The following is a 25,449-nucleotide window of genomic DNA, read 5'->3' as shown; positions in this document are numbered from 1 at the left end:
TAAATTACTCACACCCTTTGTCATCCAAGATGTTCATGTCTTTCTTTCTTCAGTCGTAAAGAAATTATCTTTTTTGAGGAAAACATTTCAGGATTTCTCTCCATATAGTGGACTTCAATGGTGCCCCCGAGTTTGAACTTCCAAAATGCAGTTTAAATGCAGCTTGAAAGGGCTCTAAATGATCCCAGCTGAAAAAGAAGGGTCTTATCTAGCAAAACGATCATTATTTTATAAAAAAGAAAGTTACAATTTATAATTTTTAACCTCAAATGCTCATCTTGTCTAGCTCTGTGTGTACGTTGTGTATTCTGGTTCAAGACAGTTAAGGCCTGTTCATACCAAGAATGATAACGATAACTACAAATGCAACGATAACTATATTTGCGTCCACACTAGTGAACAATAACTGTCTTTTTTGTTGCATTTACACAACTTCAACCAGTAGATGTCCTCAGCATGCACGTTTCAAGCGAATCTAAACAGTGAATCTAGCATTTCTCTAACGTAGTCAATGTAGTGGAAATGAAAACAATAAGGACTCTTTTCTACTCCAACATCAAAGGAGGCAAGTAAAAAGTTATAGTTATAAAGATATAAAGACACTTGGTTGATACTTTTGCAACGATGTAGGACGATTTTGTAGTTGGAGGAAAAAATGAGTTCACGCAGAACTAGACAAGACGAGCATTTGAGGTTAAAAAGTATAGAAATAACCAATTGTTTCACTAGATAAGACCCTTCTTCCTCAGCTGGGATCGTTTAGAGCACTTTGAAGCTGCATTTAAACTGCATTTTGGAAGATCAAACTCGCGGGCACCATAGAAGTCCACTATATGGAGAGAAATCCTGAAATATTTCCCTCAAAAATCATAATTTCTTTACGACTGAAGAAAGAAAGACATGAACATCTTGGACACCAAGGGGGTGAGTAAATTATCTGTAAATTTTTGTTCTGGAAGTGAACTTTTCCTTTAGCAAAAAAGTGCAGCAGGAAACCCTGAGGGAAGGGTGCATTTCTTGTTTACAACAAAATGGCCCGAACCCAATAAACAAAGAAAAACTGCAGAGATCGAGAGGCATTTCCAAAACTTTCTGACAGGAAGTTCACAGTCGACTCAATCATCTCCTTATCTCGCTGCCCTGTAATAAGCATTATCATTACCAATTGTTTGGCTCTCAAAACTCATTTTGGAGGCGAACTGCGCTTGTAAAGTCTGCGATAACCTTTGTCGATGTCTCCATGATTTTTGTTGGCCGCTCTGTTAATCTCTCCCCGTGTCTTTGCAGTAATGATGTCAGGCAAAACGTTCAGATTCCACTATGAGTAATGCCTCTCTTGTGCTCGAGTGCTTTGACTGGATTGTTAATATCAACAAAGGCATAAAAGAAAACCGTGGGCCCCGTCTGAGAGGCCTGCCTCGAGACAGTTGCAAGGAAAGCAGTCTGCGAATCACTTATCAATGCACTGGTGAGGCGAGAGATTGACTCTATATTCCGTATAGATTTTCGGTTTATCGTATGACATAAATCGTGGCCGCCTCTTTGACACCGCTGGGCCGTGAAGGAGTTCTTGAGGACCTTGGGACCCATCAATAACCTGATAAAAGGTCCCACTGGTGTTCGAGAGAGTGACATCAGCTGTTTGACGATAAACTCGCTGTGTTTCTCAGGTGGAGTGAAACCGTGTGCGTTGAACTGTCTGGCTGAGGGCTACAATTTCTACACAGAGCGTTCGCCCGCTGTCATTGACGGCACGCGCTGCCAGGCCGACTCGCTGGACATATGCATAAACGGAGAGTGCAAGGTCAGTCCACAGCCCTAATCCCAAAACTATTTTTTACTGACAATTTACTGTGTGAGTAGTACCATGTCATTTTATAGTATGAAGGCTACATCCCAATTCCCAAATACATCCTAATACTTTAACTCACTAAAACACAGGCAGGTTGGGCCTACAGCAGTAGGCATCGTAATACCTTACACATTCTTGATATCTTGATATTAAGTAAAGTTCAAGTGTATTTACCTAAAAACCTATACAATTTGTGGAAGATTTGGCCTTTTGTTCCTCAGAATCTAGAAAAAAAAATCTAAAATCTAAAAATGGTGACAAACTCTTCTGTCATGCAAGCAATTGTGGGTAAAACATGCAAGATTGCATTCTTCTAAAATCTGCCAGAAGTATTATATTATAAGACCACCTTTTGCATATTATTTTTAACACCCTATGGTTGAGTTTAGAATGAAGTACTAGCTTATTGCATATAACGGCAGGTCACAAAATCCAATGTCAATTTAACGTCTAATGTCAACGTTAATTTGATGTCCAAATTCGACGTCAGCTGATGTTGATATTTTGTTGCTTTTAGGTTGTGTAACCAAAATCCAGTCAATCCAGTTAAGTCAACATCAAATTGACGTAAAATACTGATGTCAACCCGATTTTCAATGTTCAACGTCCATGTTATTTTGAGACCTGATGCCTGCTGTGTCTGTTTAAGGCAAGACACTACAGGCAAAACCATAATTTTTGCATGCTATTTTGAGATTTTGGGTTATTTTGCTTCCATAACATGTGGAAAGAAATCTAATTTATTTTATTATAAATTTTTTCCTAAAATTAGTTGTTTTCGCATGCACAGAAACTTCTACTTTAGCAGCTCTTACAAACACCAAACTTAACGGTTATTCTTTTTTTATAATGTATGCTCAAAAATAATAAAAAGTAATAAAAAGAGAAATCCAAAATCACCTTTGTAAACAATTTACTGTTAATATGACAACAGAATTAAAACAAGAAAATTAACATGAAAATTCTGGATGCACTTACCCAAAAACTGAAAACAAAAATGCTTTGTAATAATTATTTATTATTTTATTAAATATTATAAAGTCATTTTGTAAGACTTTTTCATTTAACTCAATAATTTTGCTAATACTGAATATAAAAAAAAAAAATATGTGCATCTCTACTCTCTATCTACTGTGATTAATTAACTGGAAAAAGTAGTTAAAAAAATGTAATCATATTCACCTGTAATGCTGTAAAAAATTGTGCGAAATAGTGCGACAGTGCCATGGGTTTGATTCCCAGTGAATGTACAGTATGGACTGATGAAAATATATACTTTGTTTGGTATAAAAGCATCTGCCAAATCCATAAATGTAATGTAGAAATGTGACTTGTTTGTACTATATTTCATAGATTTTTGTATTCATGTGGAACTTGTAGTCTAAAATGTTGCATTATCTTTGTTTATCAGACACTAACGTCTCAGACAGACAGTCTACAGAACATAGCCAGTCAATAACACAGAACAATGAAGCCTAAATAAAGGCTGGTGTTGAAGGGGCTGAACCTCTTATCAGGACAGTACAGTTTGGAATCGAATTGTGTTTTCCCAAGTTAGTTAGAAAGGCGGGTGAGCCTCTGGAGAGTGATATTTAATTCACTTACAATATCATTTGTATAACAAACCAAATTGACGTAATAGTGCAACGCTTTGTTTATTTTAGGGTTAAAATGGATTTTGAACTCTGTAGAAAAGATTTGGTCTGGAGTTTGGTATTTGTTAGTCTCACACTTTGTTGTCGGCATCCTTGATTTATGAGGTTTAAGATACTATTCTAATTGATCCCCATGGTTTCCTCTTTGATCTGATTCTGGAGCGATGAAATGCACACAATGTTCTTTTATACTCAAAGGAATCGATCTGTGCTGCGCCCAACAACCTCTCATTGCATTTTGGATGAGACCCTTATGGTTTAATAATAATGTAAGTAAAGGCATGCACAGGGGTTGCACAGGGAATATCCAAAACAAAATAAAACAGTAATCAATCTTATGTCTAGTCCAGTGATTTGCAGCTGGTCAGTCAAAATCAAAAATGGGTCACCTGTCTTTTCTGAGCAGGGGTAAAACAATGTTAAATTCAGTTCATAAAATGCAACTAACCATATAATTGTGCATACAGTCAAACCAAAAATTATTTAGACACCTTCAACATTTCTCACATTATAAACAGTTTATTTGCTATAGTTAAGAAAATGGTAATGAAATATAGAATATATATTTCAGAACAAATTCAGCTTGTTAATGTCACTTTGATAGAAAGGTATGTAATGGATTATGGATTAATCAGACAACTGTTAGTATGACAATATTTACACAGCTATCAATTCTTTGTTGACCAATTACAACGAAATGCTTAATTTAAATTTTGTCCAGTCTGTGGTGTTAAAAGGTCACATTAGCAATTAAAGAAAAAAAACACTTAATAATTGTGTCTAAAATAGTTTTCTGGTCTCATTTTTAGTGGTAGTACAGTGTATGAAGAATTTGTGGGTGTAATATGTCAGAGTTTACTTTATTTTGCTGTCCTCACTTACTAAAATGAACTATAGTGTCCTGTACCTATTGGTAAAAAATATAAGAAATTATATCTGGTGTCTGAATAATTTTTGGTCTGACTGAAGATAGAAAAAAGGTGTAGGATTTACTGTACTTTAAAACAGTTTTCACTCAGAAATTGCTACTAAATTTCACAAATAATAATAATTAAAAAAAAAAACAATGCGCACCTTGACTCAACTAAAATCAATAATCACAAATGGCATCATTATAATGTGCACTGTGAAAATGTTGAAAAATATTTGGTAACACTTTATTTTACGGTTTCTTAACTAGTTGTTTATTAGCATGCATATTACTAGAATATTAGCCATTTATTAGTACTAATTAAGCGCATATTAATGCCGTATTCTACATGACCTTATTCTACATCCCTAATCCTACCCAATACCTAAACTTAACAACTAGCTTACTAACTATTAATTAGCAGCAAATTAGGAATTCATTGAGGGAAAAGTCGTAGTTAATAGTTAATAAGTGTTCCCTATTCTAAAGTGTTACCAATTATTTATATTGATATCACTAAAGAGAACATTTAACAGTCTTAAATTACTTATTTTTTGATTCACTTTTAGTAAGCATTGGATAAAGGTTACCAAAATCAAGCATGCACAAGTAAATATCCCATATCAAATGATGCTAATAATATATATATATATATATATATACACACACACACTGCTGGTCAAAAGTTTGGGATCAGTAAGATTTTTTATGTATTTTAAATAAGTTTCTAATGCTCATCAATGCTGTGTTATTTCTTCAAAAATACAGAAAAAAATTATATTTTGAAACATTTTTACGATATAAATGAAAAAGTTCTTCTGTTTTAACATTAATATTTAAAATGTAATTATTTCTGTGTTCAAAGCTGAATTTTCAGCATCATTACTCCAGAATTCAGTGTCAAATTAACCTTCAGAAATTATTCTAATATGCTGATGGATTATCAGTGCTTTTTTAGGATTCTTTGATGAATGCAAAGTTAAAAAGAACAGCATTTATTTAAAAAAAAAAATATTTTCTAACAATATACACTACTGTTTAAAAGTACATTTTTATTCTTTCTTTTTTTGAAAGAAAATATTACTTTTATTCAGCAAGGATGTGTTAAATTGATAGGAAGTGATAGAAAAGAATTATATTGTTAGAAAAGATTTTTATTTTGAATAAATGCTGTTCTTTTTAACTTTTTATTCATATCAGAGGTTTCCAAAAAAAAAAAAAAATTGGTAGCACAACTGTTGCCAACATTGATAATTATAATAATAAATCAGCATATTAGAATGATTTCTGAAGGATTGTGTGACACTGAAGTAATGGCTGATGAAAATTCAACTTTCATCACAGGATTTTTTTTTATTTATTTATATTATAATCTTATAATAAAACATTTAGCAGTATTTATGTTTTTTCTGTATTTTTGATCAAATAAATGATGAGCATAAGAGAGATTACAAGTCTGATCCCAAACTTTTGAGTGGCAGTGTATATCTGCAATATCCAGTGTTAAGTGAGATATTAGCAATTTAGTGCATATTGCCATTTTTATACATCAAAGGTTGTGTGCCAAGTCAGACTCAGTGGTATTTTGGCACAAATTCATCTGTAATTTTGTTAGAAGCCAGTCAAGATGCCAGCATGGACAGGTTGCGTGACATGCCCTCATGAGCGAAACCACGTAAGATAAAAGAAACTTTGACACAACATGAATAAACCTGGTTTGTGTTGACCACAATGTGTTTTGTGTGGTGAATTATTGGCTGCCGAGAGCATAAAACCAACAAAATTCAATTGATATTTAGAAACAAAACACTAGAAATATAAATACTGTTACTCATGCTTCTGCTATTGTTTATGGACTTACAAAAATGTCAATTTTCATAATCAGCCTGTCATACCAACGAATTTCACTGTTTGATTTAAAGGACATTTTGTACAGTGCTGTAAATAATTTTGTTACTGTCTTGATGTCCAGCGTAAAATCACGTGCCTGAAGCAAAACCAAAACCATTCATCTTTTGGTGTCATATTCTGACTCAATACAGCTGTGTGAATGACGTTTTCCTTTGAATCAGATAGTCACGGTCTGAGAATGCCGTGTTCCCCTGCACTGAAACACCCTGCCTCTGTGTCTTTCCAGCATGTTGGCTGTGATAACATCCTGGGCTCGGATGCCAAGGAGGACAGATGCCGTGTGTGCGGTGGGGACGGCAGTACGTGTGAGGTCACGGAAGGACTGTTCAACGATTCGCTGCCCAGAGGAGGTCAGGAGGTCACTCATTATACACTCATCGTAAATAACACATATTCAATATCTTACCATTTCACCATCTCGTATGAGCTATTACGCATTGCAATGAGAATGTGTTGGACAATCTACTAGGTGTATCAGGTTGGTAAGTAGGCGTTTGGTGTAACACAAATATTGAAAGGTTTGATTACGGGCCGCATTGAACCATGAACTGGAGAATTACTAAAGAACTCTATATACTTCAGGTCAAATCAAAGAACAAACTGCTGTGATGTCATTCATGCAAAATCAGGCCAAAACAAAGTTCGTTTGGAGTTTGTTTCAGGACTTTGAACTTTACAGAAAAGGTCCGTTCGACTGATAAACATGTTTGAACATTTATATATGTGTATTTGAATTGCTATGACCAGTGCTTAATTTGTCAATTGCGAGGTCCTGGAACAAAGTGGGGTACTGGATCCGGCATGTGACTTAATCACATTGGTGGATCAGCTTGTGATTAACAGCGTTGTTTTAAAACATTTCAATTCGTTATTTTTCAGTTTAGGTTCCAGAACGAAATAAGAACGGAACAGTGTTTAGAAAGAATTCTAATAAACTTTGCTAATATTCTTCAATCTTCAAACTGCTAACACTTTGCACTTTGTAGTTTCAAATTATACCTAATTCTGCCATGAAACTCTATATGGCGCAGGCTGATGGCTTGTTAACGGAACTAATGATATCACATTAGTTATACAACTTGGCTCAAGCTGATTGGTTCATGCTGCATACGCAACCAATGAGCTTGCAGCTATTTAAATGGATGGTAGAATTCACTTGAATTCCTCTGAAACCCTCCACCTTCCCCAGCTCCACCTGTATAGACCTGCTTTGGGTTATTTTATGCTATTTGTGCAGCAGCAGTATGTCTTAAATACTCACAGCACCGTATCACCATATGCTTTGGCAGTAGCAAGTTCTGGACTTGCTTGCAGCAGCAGCGTAGCAGATCTATTCCGCCAAGACCAAATACATTAACATTGTCATATCCATATAGTAAAATGCCTTTACTATATGACCAAAAATTAGTATTTTATATTTCAGCTGTTTGATCGCTGTTACATTCATGTCTGTTTTGTACTTGGTTTTTCCCCATTGTCTCCCCCTGTCATTTTGTGATCATTTGGTTTAGTCCTCGTTTGTGTCATCACCGTCACCTGTGTTCAATGATTAGTCACCATTTATAAGTCTGTCTGTTTCTTGAGTTTATTGTCGGTCCTTAATGTTGAGTGAAGTGTGTGAACTCTGTTCCTGCCTGTTCCTGCCTTGTTCCTCTTGAAGATTGATATTAAATATAGTTATTTGTTTGAATACCGTCTATCGTCTCGTCTCGTCCTGCACACACCCCTAACAGAAGGACCGACCGAAACCGTTCACGGCGTCTTCCCCTGCGTTTCTTTTCCGTTTTTTTTGTATCAGTGTTTTATTTAATTTTATTTTATTTAATACCCCAACGTCCTCATTATCCTCCTGGAGCAGGGGAACCGCTCTCTCGAGGACCACACAAGAGACTTTGTGTTCCTCGCACCGCTGACACATTACCCGGACAGCTGCCTGTGCACGTTCTATCGTAAGGGACTTAACACCACCACCAAAGCGCAGCTGTCCGGGGAGGGTCCTCGAGAGAGCATCGCCGAATACATCGAGTGGGTGCTGGCATCCTGTAGATCTTCCTGGACTGTCGGCTTCATCGAGGAGGACGTCAGCCCCACTCTTGACCCAGAGAGCAGCAAACCACCACCCCGACACGCAGAGCACGAACCCGAGCACACCGCGGATGAGGGACTAGAGCCGCGAGCGACAGAGCCAGAGCCCTCTCCGACTGATCAGATGCGTGAGCCGGATTCTACATCTGCGACGGTGGATTGCGACGTGGAGCAGGTGAGGGAAATGGAGAGCCTGCCCACTGCAACACCGCTGGGGGTGAGCTGGAAGACATCTCTGGGGACTTAATTGACTTCTTCTCCGAAGTTGTGGAGTATAACGCGCCTGATTTAATAGACTTTTTCTCTGAGCCACTGGCTGGCATGAACTTCCCTCCCACCCGCCCTCTTCTGTCTGAATCTGCCTGGTCCCCGCTGGTTCCGCCCAGCCGTCCTGAGTCCCCGCTGGTTCCGTCCAGCTGTCCAGAGTCCCGGAGTTCATCAGCCAGTCCCCTTGCTCACCCTCAGCCCACCATCCATGCAGTGGGCTCGCCGCAGGGCTGCCATTCAACATCGGTGGCAGGGCTGGAGGATCCCTCAGCTCCGCCTCCAGCCTCGCAACCCAGATCTCCACCTCGGACCTCCGACCCTGCGGCTCCACCATGGCTCTCTACGCCCTCAGCTCCACCGTCGCCCGTCGGCCCACCAGCTCCACCGGGCCCATCGTCCTTCCGGCTCCGCCTTGGTCAGTCGTCGACCATCCGCCGCCTCGGGACTCCACTCCTCTGGCTTCGCCTCGTCCCTCTGTCCCTCCGGCTCTGTCAGGCTCCTCCTTCCCGACAGCGTCGCCTTTGTCCTCTGTCGCTCCGGCTCAGCCGCGGACCTCCGGATCTCCGCCTCCGCCTCGGCCGCCAGAGCCTCCGGTTCCGCCTTGGCCCTCCGGATCCGCGGTGTCGCCCTGGTCCCTCGGCTCTCCATCTCTGCCTCGGGTTCCTCTGCCAACTGCTCCGCCTCTGTCGGTCGGCCCCCTGGAGTCGGCGGTCCTTCCTCCACCATGGCTTCTCCCTCCGTCGGCTCCACCGTGGGCCGTCATCCTGGCTGCGATCTGGGTCCTGCTCTCCTGCTTCAGGTCCCTCCTGTTTCTTCCCTGGCTCCTCCCTCCATCGTCGCCCCCCTGGACTATGTTGACTTTTGTTTTGGTCCCCCTCCCGGGGTTGCGTCCTCAACTCAAGCCTCCTCCTTTATTGACTCTGGTGTCCTGTTTTGTCGCCCCTCTCATCCGTTTTGTGTTCCTTCTACGGCGCGAGGACGCGCCTATGCGGAGGGGGGCGTAATGTTACATTCATGTCTGTTTTGTACTTGGTTTTTCCCCATTGTCTCCCCCTGTCATTTTGTGATCATTTGGTTTAGTCCTCGTTTGTGTCATCACCGTCACCTGTGTTCAATGATTAGTCACCATTTATAAGTCTGTCTGTTTCTTGAGTTTATTGTCGGTCCTTAATGTTGAGTGAAGTGTGTGAAGATCTCTGTTCCTGCCTGTTCCTGCCTTGTTCCTCTTGAAGATTGATATTAAATATAGTTATTTGTTTGAATACCGTCTATCGTCTCGTCTCGTCCTGCACACACCCGTAACAATCGCACAGTGCCATTCCATTTAGCGTGAGCACCGGTCCAGTGTGGCACATATTTGCTTATGATTTTTTTTCCTTCGATATTGGAATGCGTGTGAACTTCAAAGCCTAGTTTACCTGAATAATAGCTTAGCTTCAAATACATTGCGAATATTGAAACATTTGGATTTGTGCCAAATGACAGAGGTAGGCTATGATGAGCCCAACTTTCCTTTCAGTTGCGCGTGCATTGTGGTTGCAGAAAAACACTGGTAACAAGTGGAGGTAAACAAGTAAAATCCATGGAACAAGAGAAAAAAAAACATGTTTGTGCATTTTGATGTCAAAATCAGAATGCAAATCATTTTTATAGAATATAAGCTACACAGACGTTTAAACGGACAGACTATGAGTTTTCTGCCACCAGATAGGCTTCGCCTATGAAAAGTCATCCCTGTTTCGGATCTATAGGACTATCCCACTGTCTAACGTCAATTTCGTTGAATAACAGTGCTTATTGCTGGGTTACAAGCTCTTGTAATAAGTGGAGAACATTTTGAAAATGACATCTAATCAATATAATCTATAATCTTATTTAAATCTAGCTATTTTGTAGAGTATCCATGTAATTCTCTAGCTGTAAAGGCTATTTGTCCCGGGGTTTTCTGCAACCATGATGCGCGTGCATCCCGAATGTTTACAAACCTATAATTTGTCTATAGCAGATGTTTATAGTGTTTATATTATTTATACATTGTAACATTATAGGCCTGAATGTAATAAAATGCGACTTAAATATGACTTATCTGTTTTATTTTTCCTCTTAAGTATGACGTCTTGTCGCAATTTTTCGACTTTGGCGCTTAGAGGGTTAAACAGTTGATTAATTGTTAAAAATTCTTACTCTGGGTTAAAAATTTACATTAGTATTCTGCAATGAGTCTGTCTTTTTGTTTGTTTGTTTGTTTGTTTGTTTGTTTGTTTGTTTGTTTAATTTATGATAGATTCTGACAATTAAAACAAAAATCCAAACATTTTATTTATAAAAATTATTTTATGTACAAGATTCATGTTTGTGTTTTCCCCGCTGTATTTTTGCATAAGTTGGATATGAAAATATTTTGTATATGAACTTTATCTAGGCTATGCACCTACATTAGTAGTCTACATAGATCTATCAATATATGTTCAGAAACAGGTTATTTTTTCTTTAAAAAGGGAATTTAGTGCACTTAGGCGCCGACCCTGTATATCAGTATTGGATCAATGCATTCTGTCTTGTGAGAGCAGCCAAAGAGCCCCGTCTTTTGCACACTTTATTTCAAATTTAAATGTGCAGTAATCACGCTCATAATAGAATATTTTTCATGAAATATATACACGTTATAGGTCAGCACAAACGTCTTACGTCTTTTATTGGCGTGTGAGGAGGGGGATCCACCATGAGGTGCCGGATTCGGCTTGTTCTGGCAAAAATTAAGCTCTGGCTATGACCATTCTCTGTAGGCCCACCTTATCGGACACTACGATTGGTCGACTATGTACAATGCCTACTTACTATTGGTCAGACTGCTTTTTAGTCATTACCTTCAGCAAGTATGAAAACATTTGAAAAACCCGGAAATTTCAGGTAATTTTCAGGTAATTTACAAATTCCAGCCAGGCCATGTCTGGGAAAAAATGGACATATGGTTACGCTGCTTAAAAGCAATATATTGTAATAAATGTGATGGGACTTGGTGCAAATATCCACATCACTATGATCAGATGCTTTCTTAACTGCTGTTTTCTCATCTCTGTTTTTTTTTTTTGTGTGTGTGTGTGTGTGTTGATTTGGTTATTGAGATCAAAGTACACAATGCACACTTGCATAAGTAATGTGAGTTAAGTAATCATATTACTTTTCAAAGTAACATTACTTTTAAATTTACAAAGAAATATCAGAGTTACTTTTTCAAATAAGTAACGCAAGTTATTTTATTTTTAACGCAAGTAATTTTATTCGCTGACATTTCTCCTGCCCTTGTGTTGAGAGAAATCAGAAGTAACATGCAGAGGCACTTCCTTCGGTCTGATGATTATTAATTAAAGTTTTGGTGTGAAAGGGTCTTTACAGTGGGCAAAAATATAACTTTAGGGTTGTTTGATATTTAAAAAATAAAATAAAATGAGCAAGCCCAGCCCAGGTGACAAAAAGTAATGCAAAAGTAACATAATGCATTACTTTACATTTAGAGTAACTAAATAATGCAGTTAGTTACTTTTTTATGAAGTAACACAATATTGCAATGCATTACTTTTAAAAGTAACTTTTCCCAACAGAGGCATCACATACTTACGTATTTTGGTGTCAGGGTGTTCACTAACCATAAATCATTCCTTACATACATAAAACTTCTTTTTACCCCTAAATGAAGAACAAAAAAGAGCTTTGTCTTAAACATATTGGGGTCTTAAGATGCAAATGTCCTTTCACCACCACTTTAAACATATATCTAGGGCAGTTATCCCTGTCATTGTCCATATTGCTTTACATACTTGACATTTCTGAAGCCGTTCAAAAACATTAAATACAATGTGGTGAAATCCACAAGCCACTGCTGAGCTGTATGAAAGAAGAGGAGCACCACGACCGATCTCTCCCTTCAGAATCCCATTCCAGAGAGCGGGCCGCACGCTTGCCAAACGCGACAAGTTTTTAATCGCTTTCCACTAGAGAAATCCCACTTGAAGAAAGCACAGCACAAGCGAGCGGAGGAACGCATTGTCTTTTTGGCAGTGGCTCCTGTCAGGGGGCCAATGGGGTGCTTTGGTCAAACTCGACATTTTTCATGGAAATGCTGTGGGTTTTTTTTCATCAGACAACCAATGATAAAGCTTTTGTTTTTGGGTCAAGAAACAAGTTGTCAAAATAGAAGCGGTAACACAATATATGAGTATTAATTGCATCATCCAGTGAGAGAATCAATAAAACTTGTAATATTGCACACGTTGTCGGGCCGCATCCAAAAGTATTCTCTGTAGTAAGGGACTGTTTTCTCCTTTTAAGGTATAGCTGGTAAATCATCTGAAACTTTGTGGGGGAGTGAAGGGTACGGTGTAGATTCTTCTCTTGTAATGAATTTGCTGTTGCTAAGTTAGTTAGGTTTTCTTTGAACGTGCTGGAATTCTCATTGTCTGGAGGAGTTTACAAGATGGAACTAATAAGAATTAGCCATAAAAATTTTAAGACGGGTTACAAATTAATTCTTGGAAGTAAAAATGCATGAAAAAGATTTTCTTTTTGGAGTTTCGATACTGAATAAAAAGTAAAAAAGGCAATTGCGAGTTTACATCTCGCATTTCTGACTTTTTTTCTCAGATCTGGGTTATATAAACTCACAATTCTGACTTTTTGAGATATAAACGCACAATTGCAAGTTATGAAGTCAGAATTATGAGATACAAACTTGCAATTGTAAGAAAAAAAGTCAGAATTGCGACTGCAATTATATATCGCAATTCTGACTTTTTTTTCTCACAATTGCAAGTTTGTATCGTAATTCTGACTTTTTTTTCTCAAAATTGTGAGATATAAACTAGAAATTGTGAATTTTTGGAGTCACAGAGTTACGATACTGAATAAAAAGTCAAAAAGGCAAATGCGAGTTAACATCTCGCAATTTCATTTTTTTTCTCAGAATTGCGTTATATAAACTCACAATTCTGTCTTTTTTCTCAAAACTGTGAGATATAAACGCACAATTGCAAGTTATGAAGTCAGAATTACGAGATACACACTAGATGGAGAAACAATTGTAAAAAAAAAGTCAGAATTGCAACTGCAATTATATATCGCAATTCTGACTTTTTTCTCAAAATTGTGAGATATAAACTCGCAGTTGTGAGTTATGAAGTCCAGTACTGAGAAAAAAAACACTGATATGTTCACAGAATTGCGAGTTTATATCTCACAGTTCTGACTTAATACCTCACAATTTTAGCACACAATTTTGACTTAATTTCTCAGAATTGTGAGTTTATATCTCAGAATTCGGACGTTATAACTTGCAATTGTGAGTTTATATCTCACAGTTCTGACTTAATACCTCACAATTTTAGCACACAATTTTGACTTAATTTCTCAGAATTGTGAGTTTATATCTCAGAATTCGGACGTTATAACTTGCAATTGTGAGTTTATATCACGCAATTCTGACTTTATTTCTCAGAATTGCAAGTTCTTATCTCACAATTCTGACTTTATAACTTGCAATTGTGAGTTTATATCTCACAATTCTGAAAAAAGTCAGAATTAATTATATAATTATATACATTTTTAGTCAGTGACGGAAACGGGCTTCCATAGGAAACTGCAAAACCACAACTTTCATAAATTTTTTTTTGAAAATCTTAACAACTCTTGTGGCTAGACACTTAAAAAAAATTGTGACACAGTGGCCAAAGAGGTCTACAGTTTGCATGTTGTAGTATTAGTGCTTTATAAAGAATAAATTCAAAGATGAAACTTGAGAGAGATAGTAACAGTGCTAAATCTCGCAGCATGCTAAATGCGAATTGAATTATAGCATGTCATAGCAATTCATTTGACACAAAAAATATAAAAACTAATTACATATGTTGGGCAGACTAGTTGATTAGGCGATCTAATTAGGCGATGCTAAAAACATACTGCTAAAACAAGACGTACATGTATGTACATTTACAGACAACTGCAAAATAGTGCTGTTATATGAGTGAAATTCAAGTTTTTCTTTATTTTCTAAAACAAATTGTGCATTTTTGTAGGTTATATGGAGGTCGTCCAGATACCAAAAGGATCGGTTCATATTGAAATCAGGGAAGTGGCTGTGTCAAAGAACTACATCGGTGAGTGTTTGTATTTATCTTCTTAAAGCTTTGTTCGTGAAGCCATACTGGATACAAAAGTGCTGAAATGGTTTGTTTTAGGCTTTGTTGTGGGTGTAAATCTGGATCAATCTGACAGTCATCCTCACTCTGATGTCTTATATTTGTTCATTGCCTTTTGTCTTTTCCCAACCACAAGCTGAGTAAAACCATCATGGTTCTCAGCCATGTAACTAATTAAAACAATCAAACAAGCGGGTCCAATTAAGTTGTTTTGAGTGCAAACATAAATATAGCTAGCGTGTATGACAGCTTGTTGGTTTTGTTGTCTATCATGTTGATGTAGAGGTTTTTCTAGCCGTATGAAAGGAAGATAAGTTGTCTGATGTTCTAGCACAGCGGTGGCCAACATCAGCGCCAAAGGGCTTGCGAGCGGCGTATTTAAGGAAATTGTAAAACACATTGTCTCCTTTAGACTTTCACATGCATGCCACATTTGTCAAACATAAACACATGGCCCTGTTTAAAGTGAGAATATTTTGAAATGGCCTTGAGATCCTTAATGTTTGACAAATATTTGGCTAATAATGAAAGCATGCTTGCAGAATTGGTTCATTTAATGTTTAACATTAGTCAGTTCTTTTCGTTTCTTCCTGAAACAACTGTCTTCTTATCTTTCTGTTTTTTTTTTTTTTTTGCCCAATGTGTTATATAACTGATAGTTTGAGGGTAATTCTATTATTTTCAGTTAGTTTGTTCCAAACAAAGTTTTGAAGAACGTATGGCGTTATGCATTCATGGGTCAATGACGTGATGCCTAAAACTTGGTTTAAATGTGTACAAAAATATGCCATATATATGAAGTACCTCTCCCATGTATGTACTCACTTTAACTTTTAAAAAACATTAGTTATTTGTCATTTTTCTGTTATTCAAAGTGTCAAAATATCATGTGGTGCAACTGTCTGGCCATAACTTTTGTTTCGGAAACATATTTGAAATTACCCTAAATTTATTCAGATTAACTTTCTGCACTGTTTGGCATGTTTTCCAAAGTGTTTTGTAATCTTGTATAAAATTGCAAAGCATTTCTATATATATTTTCATCATAATATACAAACAAACTGATGATTTTCATTTTATGAAATATCATGTGGTGCGACTATCAAGAAACTACCATTTTGGGACTTTTATGTTGCAGTCCATTCAAAGATAGGACATTGCATCATATACCAATTGGCCAAGGACCCATGGAAGCATCGAGCAGATTTGTAACTCTCTTTTAAATGTAAAAATAAAACATTTTTATCGGCTGGTATGTAGTTACCACATTTGGATATCATGTGGTATGACCTCAAAAAAACTATAAATACTAAGTTATTTCATGTAAAATTTACATGAATTTTAAAAAAATCATGTGGTGCGACCACTGCAGAGTGTTTTCCATTATAGATATATGTCCCAGACTGGCAGTTTTTGTGCTTTTATATTCAATTGATGGTTTTTATACATAAAATACTTTATTTTAGTATAATTTGGTACAGATTTTTATGCTTTTGGGTCATTTCAGGTGGTTTATGTTACTACTAGTAAAAATACTACTGCTACTGCTACTCTTAATTGTTCAGAAAAAGAAAAAAAGAAAAAAAAAACATCTGAAAAAGTTCAGAAATTACTGGAGTTCTTTGTGTCATTTGGAGCGACCACTCATCATGTGGTGCGACCAATAATAGCAATAACTGTATTAAATTAGAAATAAAATATCTTATTTATGTAGTTGAAATATGGATCACTGCTACAGTATGCTTAAGTGAATGGTATTTTTAAAACATTTGTATCAGTTTTATACAGTTTACAAGAAAAATAGGTCTGCTAACTACATTTAAGAAGGCAACTCTGAAATTATAGAAAATATGAGATCATGTTTTACTAAAACTCAAAAGAAATGCAAATACTTTGTTTCTAAACACTTCAATTACTGAGAACATCTTAAAAAAATGTAAAGCATGTTAAGGAAATGAAATAATTTTAATATAAATCATGGTCGCACCACATGACATTTTTAAAGCTACGACCAAGATGAAAAAAAAAACACTAAAATCACTTAATTTAACATTTTTATATGAATTAATGGACACACTCTTAATGTTTGAACAATTACAATAGATATTATTTTTTTGTATTTTAAAATTGGCCTTATACGTCAATGACCCTCATATAAAAACTTGCCATGTCACTTTCAATTATGAAACTTGCAAGAACCAGCTGGCATTTAGTATCATCTATATATAACCACTATATATCGTGACACTATTGATTTTTATTCTTTTTTGAGCAATTCTTTTTGGAAAATCTATAGTTGCATTTTCGTAATTCACAACTGATAGTGGGCTATAATTTGCTTAAGCCAGTTGAGCCAAATATTAGCACCAAGATTTTACCAGACAATTTTTGGCTAAAAGTTTCATTCCACCATGATGGAGTAACCTGTCCAATGTAAAATAAAACATCTTCATCTTTAATGTAAGTGTTACCATTTGAAAGATTTATTAAAAGTACCATTCATTTCTTTGTTTGGAAAATACCTTTAAGAAAAAAAAAAAGGTGTCTTTGGCTTGAGTGAGTAAAGAAAAATAAACATCTGGATTGTTCTTCTACAATTTGGCCCAGTCTGAATCAAGACAAGAGTGAATATTTTGAGGTGTGTTATGCTTTGAGATGAGATCTTTGTTTTGACAACTGAGTAGCTACGGTGTTTGTAAGGAAAGCAGACTTTCACCTGAACTTGGTAAGTTAGATCTACAAGCTGCACAGCATCTGAAAGCGAGAGGGAAAATTGCCCATGACATCAGGAAGCCTGAGCTCCTCTGTAAGATGATGCTCATCATGTTGATGAATGACAGCGATGACTTCACTCTCTCTGCTTGGCAGCATCTCGCTCGTGTCGGGTTATTAACTGGAGCTCTCGCTTGTCACAGCTTTGAAATCGGAGGGGGATGACTATTACATCAACGGAGCCTGGACCATCGACTGGCCCCGCAAATTTGACATCGCAGGAACAGCCTTCCACTACAAGAGGCCGACCGATGAACCCGAATCGCTAGAAGCTCTAGGGGCCACCACTGAAAATTTGGTGGTTATGGTGAGTACATCTTTATTTAATATAAAGAACGGAGTAGTGTTAGTAGTGCTAGTGTTCTAGAAGTATATGTTGGATATTCTCCACTTTCCTTTCTGTAACAATTATGGAACTTTTTGATGTAAAATGCATTTTAGTTTAGTTATTTTTTAGTTATTTATGACAAAGAATCAGCAAATTTGATGCTTTACAAAACATTTTATGACTAGTGTTTTAAAACATGTAAAGTAGTTTGTAGAACTTAATTTTTACTAACTTTTTTTAAGTTATTAGTTATTAAAAAGTAAGTTTTTTTGAAAGTACATAGCAATTATTTGACTATGTTTAAGTACTTATTAGTTATCTAAAGTTTTGGTAAAATGTTATTTTTTTACATTATGACTGGTGTTTTACAACACAGTTATTTGAAAGTACATGATGCAATCATCCAGCAATGTTTGATTAATCAGTTAGTTGTTAAAATGTGTAAAGTTGTTTGAAAGTACATTCAAATTTAAATGTGTTACAATGTTTAAGTAGTTTTTAAGCTATCTAAAGTTTTTGAAAAGTATTTTTAAGCAATGGATAATGTTTTAAAACACAATATTTGTAAGTATGCAAAAATTGTTTGTTAAAACCCATAAAGTACATAACATAGATATATGTGAGAACATTTGTATAGTTATTAGTTGTTAAACTTGTTTGCAAATGCATAATGCAATTGTTTGTGTTTAATTAGCTATTAGTTACATTATGGCTAATGTTTTAAAAATATGTAACATCATTTAAAAGTACATAACAATCTTGTTTGTGACAAATTCACTGAAGTTTTATGTAAACTAGTTTTATGTAACTACTCATTTTTTGAGTAGTGTTTTATATACAATATTCAGATGTAACGTGACAACATTTGTCTGTTTAATTACAGTAGCTAGTTTAAAGTGTCTCTTTAAAGTTTGACATGAAGCATATTTCACACTATGAAAAAAATTTAAATACATATTATTTAAATGTACAGAATGAAGCAATATGTCTGACTGTTTTTTTGTTTTTATTAAATTGTGACCCTGGACCAAAAAAACAGTCTTAAGTAGCATGGGTATATTTGTAGCAATAGCCAAAAATACAGTGTATGGGTCAAAATTATAATTTTTATCATTAGGTTAATAAGTAAACATCATATTCCATGAAGATATTTTGTCAATTTCCTACCATAAATATATCAAAAATGTTTGATTAATAATATGCATTGCTAAGAACTTCATTTGGACAACTTTATAAGCAATTTTCTCAATATTTAGATTTTTTTGCACCCTCAGATTCCAGAGTTTCATAGTTGTATCTCGGCCAAATATTGTCCTAACAAACCATACATCAATGGAAAGCTTATTTATTAAGCTTTCAGATGATGTATAAATCTCAATTTCAGAAAATTGACCCTTATGACTGGTTTTGTGGTCTGGGGTCACAATTAGTTTTACAAAATTGGACACAATTTACATTCTAGCTACAACATAAAAAATGTAGAAATTAAATCTTCAGTTAAATAGAATTTCCAACTGGAATGGGTTTTGCACAACAATACAGGCCTTTCCTTTTGAATTACTGTCAGACTATAAAATCTCATATAGTCAAGTTGTCTTATAGTAAAGTCACAGTAGTGATACTGTAGAGCAGGCTTGTGTTTTGAATGCGCAGTTTGAAATTACTTGGCTCATGCTAAATAAAGTCCACATCTGTGTACAAACCTCACATGAACTCTGGCTAGCGGTTTCAGAGTTAACCGTTATATGTTTGCACTAAAAACCTCTGTCTGGCCAAATGAGAGTGCTCATGTGCACATGTTTTAGCACGCGTGTGTGTGTTCATTCTGAAAAGCCCCGTCTCGGCAACCACAATCGCTTTCGCCTGGACAAAAGTGCTGGAAATACCAGGTCTGGTCGCAGCACCGCTGGAAAACATACAAGTGGCCAGTGCACCACAAGCCATTCCATTGTGGCCCACACTGGTTAACATGGCTTTCCAATTTATAACACACACACAATTACAGCTCTCTGACTAAGTAATTCAGGAGTGAAGCTGATGTGATATGCTAAATATGTGCTCGTTCAAGCTGAACTGAGGTTGGGCTCATCCAAAAAACCTCCCATTCTTAATGATTTGATTGCTCTATTCCATGCATTTTTAAGACCTCAGTATTTGTCTTTCTGTCACCGATCCAAGACCAACTTCCTTTGCCAAAATCCTTGGTGCAAAAGACCATGGAGGTCTGTAATACCTGGAGAAATTCCCATTCATCTCAATGACAGTTGCTTGGTCGGCACATCCAGCCTCGGACGTACACAATCTGGCAGGGAGATGATATCACGACAACACTGATTAGCTGATGACACCAAAGAATGCGCACTGTCCCACTATGAACTACTCTAAAATTCCATCTACTGACATATTTGTGTCCCTTGCCACAATTTGGTAACAGGGCTCTCAAGTCTCACGCATTCACCGTGAGACACACGCATTTCAACCAGTTCACACGCTCTCACGCCACACCTTGTATTTCTCACGCTGAAAAGTAAGGGATAACTTGTCCCGCTATATGGTGTTAATGGACGAGGTGCAGGCTTTGCAGAGAGAAGTACTCTGCCAAGCTCATAGCTGTCTTGAGAGTTAAATGGCACCTACCAGCCAAAAAATTAGAATTTGCTGTTTTCTGGTATATGACGTGATCCCGCTACAATCACGTTCGTCACTAGGCAACGTAGACGCGCACACACGGGACAAGGCCAGCGGTGGAATCGTTGCGGGACTGCCACTTTCTCTCGCAGTGGAAGCGTTTAGTACAGTTGAGGAGGTGGTCGCGTTGCGGTCTCGGAGCGGACGTTGACATTTGTATTTACTAGAAACTAAATAAATGCAGCAGGGTTTTTCATTTTTATTTTTATTTATTTATTTAGTTTTTCCATTTTACGATTCCTAGACAAAATCACTTGCCTTTGATCAAAGATAGTGAGAACTGACGTTGGGGATTATAGCCAAATTTGTGCAAAATTATTAGTTCTTCAACAGCTTTAACTAAAGCCGCTTTTCCACTATCGGGCCGAATCGTTCTTAGAACGGTCGGGTACAGTTCCAGTTGTGTTTCCACCTGAGCCTGGTACGGCACGGAACGATTACAAACCATTCTCGGCCCGGAATTCTCGGCACGGTTAGACAACCGTGCTGAACCGGACTGGTAAAATGCATGTGCATGACGTCGCCGCGCTGTTGCCTGGCTACCAGTTTCTCTATGGCTCTGTCTAAGGCTAAGCGGATGCGCAGTAAGCAGATACGGTAAATATAAATATAAATGGCTGAGACACTTTGGTCTGTGGATGAAACATTGCTCTAATATTGATATTTGGACAGAAAGAAAAATTCAAAAACAGCTGGAGGGTGCAAAGAGAAACGAAAAGTTTTTAAAATTATAGCGCAGTGTCTTGCAGAGAAGGGCATTAAGAAAAGTTCAAAACAGTGCCGGGAAAAAATAAAAAACTCAAACATACATATCGCGTCCAAAAGGACAATAACAGTAGAAGCGGGGCTGCCTACTCTTGCGTTACCAAGGCAACGATTTGACGCATTTGTATTTACATTCCAAAGAGTTCCGTTATCTGCACCACAGTGGAAAATCAAACCGTATCTGTACTGACTGGCCCGGATCGGCACGGAACAGAACGGTTAAGCATTGAGAACGGTTCGGCCCGATAGTGGAAAAGCGGCTTAATTGTGGGCCTGAAATTAAGGAAAAGACAAGATAATTGGTAAATCTGCTAAAAAAGACAGACAAATTCATCCAAATAAAATTAATTGTTTTATATATTTCAAAACACAAATGTATCAACATTGTTGGGAAGGTTACTTTGGAAATAGGCTGTAATAGGCTACAGATTAAATTTCCCTATTTAAAATGTAATTTAAAAGTAGTGTATCTATTTCAATTGCTTTAGAGGTAATGTAACATTACATGTGATTACTAAATTTCTAAGGAATGTTTTCAACTGTTAATCCTTTTAAAAACTTTTTAAGCAGGCAGGTTTACCTTACAGTAGCACTCAACACTAATTACTGTCAATTTCCTTCATCACTTGAATTGAGATTATAATAATTTAATTTTAAAGCACAGCCACCACAAAATCTTTAGCACCTCTGTTTAACTCCTGAAACATTGGTGTCTCTTATTTTAAAGCAGTCAATGTGATTTGGGAAATAAATCAATCAAAATATTTACATGTAACCCACTTTGTAATTGTAAAATTTTTTAAAAGTAACTGTAATTCAACTATATTTGTTATTTCGCAGTAACTGTAACAGATTAGTTAAATGTCGTTTTTAATTAAATTACATAATTTAATTACATGTAACTAATTACTCTAGCTAAGTTCAAGCCCCTACCACTGTCATCAAGGCATCAAAGTGTGCAATAAACACTTGAAATACAAAATGACATTAGTAAGCTGAAATATGTACCCTCTCTCTTTCACAAACACACACACAGATTGACATATATGCTATGAGCAAGTTCTGCAATCCTCCTGTATGTTTACAGTATGTGCATTGAGCACTGCTGTTTAGTTTGCTCGTTTGGGGCCAAATTTCTTTTTTTACTTTTGATACATATGCATTTTTGAAATATTTAAAACATTTTATTTTTATGAATTTGACTTATCAGATCTACCAGTTGTTATATTTTTTTTATTTTGTGCTGGTTAATTATGAACAATAGATAGTTGAACTTTTACCAAAAACTGGAGAGAATTGCGTGGGGCCGCTGCTGCAAATATTTGAGTGGCTCCTCCCCTAACAGATAAAATCTCACTCCAAACTTTTTCCAAAACTTGAGAGCCCTGTTGGTAACAAAACTAACCATGTAGACCTTGAACTTCTCGCTAATGAACTGAAAAGTATCCCGCCATCTATTTTTAACATAGATATTCGTGGGAACATTTGTATAGTTATTAGTTAAACTTTTGCAGTTTGCAAATCCATAATGCAATTGTTTGTGTTTAATTAGTTATTAGTTACATTATGGCTAATGTTTTAAAAAGATGTAACATTGTCACAGACGGCACCTCTGTGGCCCTCTCCGAACGGTCGCAGCGGGAACCTTCGCCCGCATTCTAGTTCCTACCCGGACCCTTTTTACCCACGCACCTCGGTCTGTTCCGCCTCAGGTGTTGTCAATTTTCACAGTGATTTGTAGCCTTTATAAGGCGCGGACTTTCTGAACTTCTTTGCGAAGTCTTATCGTTCCCATGGACATAATTCTGATCGTTTTCTCCTGCGTGCGCCTCTTCGTGTATGACCCTGGACTGTTTCTCTCGTTTATGATTCTTGCTGCCAGCCCTATTGACAACCGCGTGCTTTGTGACTACTCTGCTGAACATCCCGTGAGTTGTGTTACCTGTGTGATTGGGGGATTTAATAAAGCCTTGCAAATGGATCTGAACGTCTCTGAGCCTCTGTCACAGACATCATTTAAACAATCTTATTTGTGACAATTTCACTCAGATTTTATGAGCAATTTCACTGAAGTTTAATGTGAAACACATTTTTATAAGTAGTGTTGTATGTAATATTCAGACGTAACGTGACAACATTAGTCTGTTTAATTACAGTAGCTAGTTTAAAGTTTTACATAAAGTACATTTACGTTACATTTACGTTTAGACATTTAGCGAAAGTATATTTCATACTACGAAAAAAAGTAATACATATTATTAAAAAGTAAAGAATGCAATTATATTTTTCTTACTTAAATTAGTTTTACAAAATTGGGCACAATTTACTATGGAAGCCCGTTTCCGCCACTGAATAAAAAAATGTAAAAACAGTTTATTGACTTTTTTTCTCAGAATTGTGTAATATAAACTCGCAATTGCGAGTTATAAAGTCAGAACTGCAACTTTATATCTCGCAGTTCTGAGAAATAAAGTCAAAATTGTGTGATATTGACTTGTAATTGCGAGAAAAAAAGTCAGAATTGTGTGATATGAACTCTTCTTTAATCAACCAAAAAGTACCCGCCATCTATTTTTAATGTTTCAGGTGCTACTACAGGAACAGAACCTGGGCATCCAGTACAAGTTCAATGTGCCAATCCAGCGTACAGGAAGTGGGGACAATGAAGTGGGCTTCTCCTGGCACCATCTGCCCTGGTCTGAGTGCTCAGCAACATGTGCAGGAGGTAAACCAATCAATCATTTACATCCTACTGGCACGGTACGTTTTCGCTTTGAAAAACGCTAGATGTGGAATAGGAAAAAGGTCTCAAGATGTGTGGTTTTTTTTTTAGGGCCGGGACTTTAACGCGTTAATTTAGATTAATTAATTACACAAAAATAACGCGTACAATTTTTTTTATTTTTTACGCATTTTAATCGCACTTATTTTTGCACCGCGGAACGTTTTTCACTGGATGAGTTTCGGTGGACCAATTATACTGCAGCACCAACTAGCGTTCAGACAAAAACAAACCACAGTGAACATGGACAAAGAAGCTGATGGGACCGCTTTGGTTGGCCCTGTGGATGGGAAATTTTGTTATAAAAAACGAACGGACGGAAGCGTCGATAAGAGCATGGTTGTGTGCAAGCTATGCAACAAGGAATTCGCATATCACCGCAGCACATCGAGCCTATTGCTACACTTAATGGCAATATTGCACTGGTCTGTTGGACTTGGTTGAACAAAAATAAACAATTTGTTGCTTAAGCTTATGTATGCAGTCATTATTCAATGGTATACTAAAAATCCATATGAAAAAAAACTTCTCACTGTTCTCAGGTCAAATATTTATATGCGATTAAAATGCGATTAATTACGATTAATTAATTACAAAGCCTCTAATTAATTAGATTAATTTTTTTAATCGAGTCCCGGCCCGAGTTTTTTTTTTTAAAGTTTACCTTATTTGAACTTGAGTGCCACGTTTTTAGAACACTGTTAGCCATGAGACACTGCAAACACATCCATCTAGCATGGTTTCATATAAAAACAATGGAAAAGTAGCACAATGGAATAATAAAAATGCATTCTGTTTGAACAGACCCAAAGAAAGTTTGTTGTGCGTACTGATCATTAATGATAAAATGTGAAAAGTTGAATGACCAAACTTTATAACTGGTTTAAATGAATAGTTCACCCAATAATGATAACTTCTGTCATCGTTTACAACCTCACATCCTAATGACTCGAACACAAATTAATACAATTTGAGTTCCCTGGGTATTAAGACTTGTATGGCTTAATATAAGGTAAATGATGTCTCTTACTGAAATGTGTTGTAGAAAGTGGAAAGTTTTACGTTATTTACAATATCTACATCGTTTATACAATTTTTGGACTATGGGGGCGGCCATTATTTCGATGACGTGAAATAGTTGCACTCTGTGAGCTACAGGTGCTACCTGTTGCCATATTTACTGTAACACACCAACTAAAATACTAAGATGATTCTCTGTTGTGCAGCTTTTGATTGTAAATTT

General features: G+C 36.7%; 1 protein-coding gene across 1 annotated transcript in view; it reads left to right on the top strand.

Annotated features, from left to right (window-relative positions):
• Positions 1-25,449, top strand: part of adamts6 (ADAM metallopeptidase with thrombospondin type 1 motif, 6) — a 124,859-nt gene that overhangs the window by 77,707 nt on the left and 21,703 nt on the right. The window contains exons 15-19 of the mRNA XM_073829775.1: positions 1,671-1,804; positions 6,555-6,678; positions 14,749-14,829; positions 17,787-17,950; positions 24,011-24,149. Coding sequence (XP_073685876.1) covers positions 1,671-1,804; positions 6,555-6,678; positions 14,749-14,829; positions 17,787-17,950; positions 24,011-24,149 — 642 coding nt within the window. The remainder of the gene's footprint in view (positions 1-1,670; positions 1,805-6,554; positions 6,679-14,748; positions 14,830-17,786; positions 17,951-24,010; positions 24,150-25,449) is intronic.

This window comes from Garra rufa, chromosome 23, assembly GCF_049309525.1.
Source record: "Garra rufa chromosome 23, GarRuf1.0, whole genome shotgun sequence".
Classification (NCBI taxonomy): domain Eukaryota; kingdom Metazoa; phylum Chordata; class Actinopteri; order Cypriniformes; family Cyprinidae; genus Garra; species Garra rufa.
The sequence above is the reverse complement of the archived record's forward strand: the minus strand, read 5'-3'. Positions and strand labels throughout refer to the sequence as shown.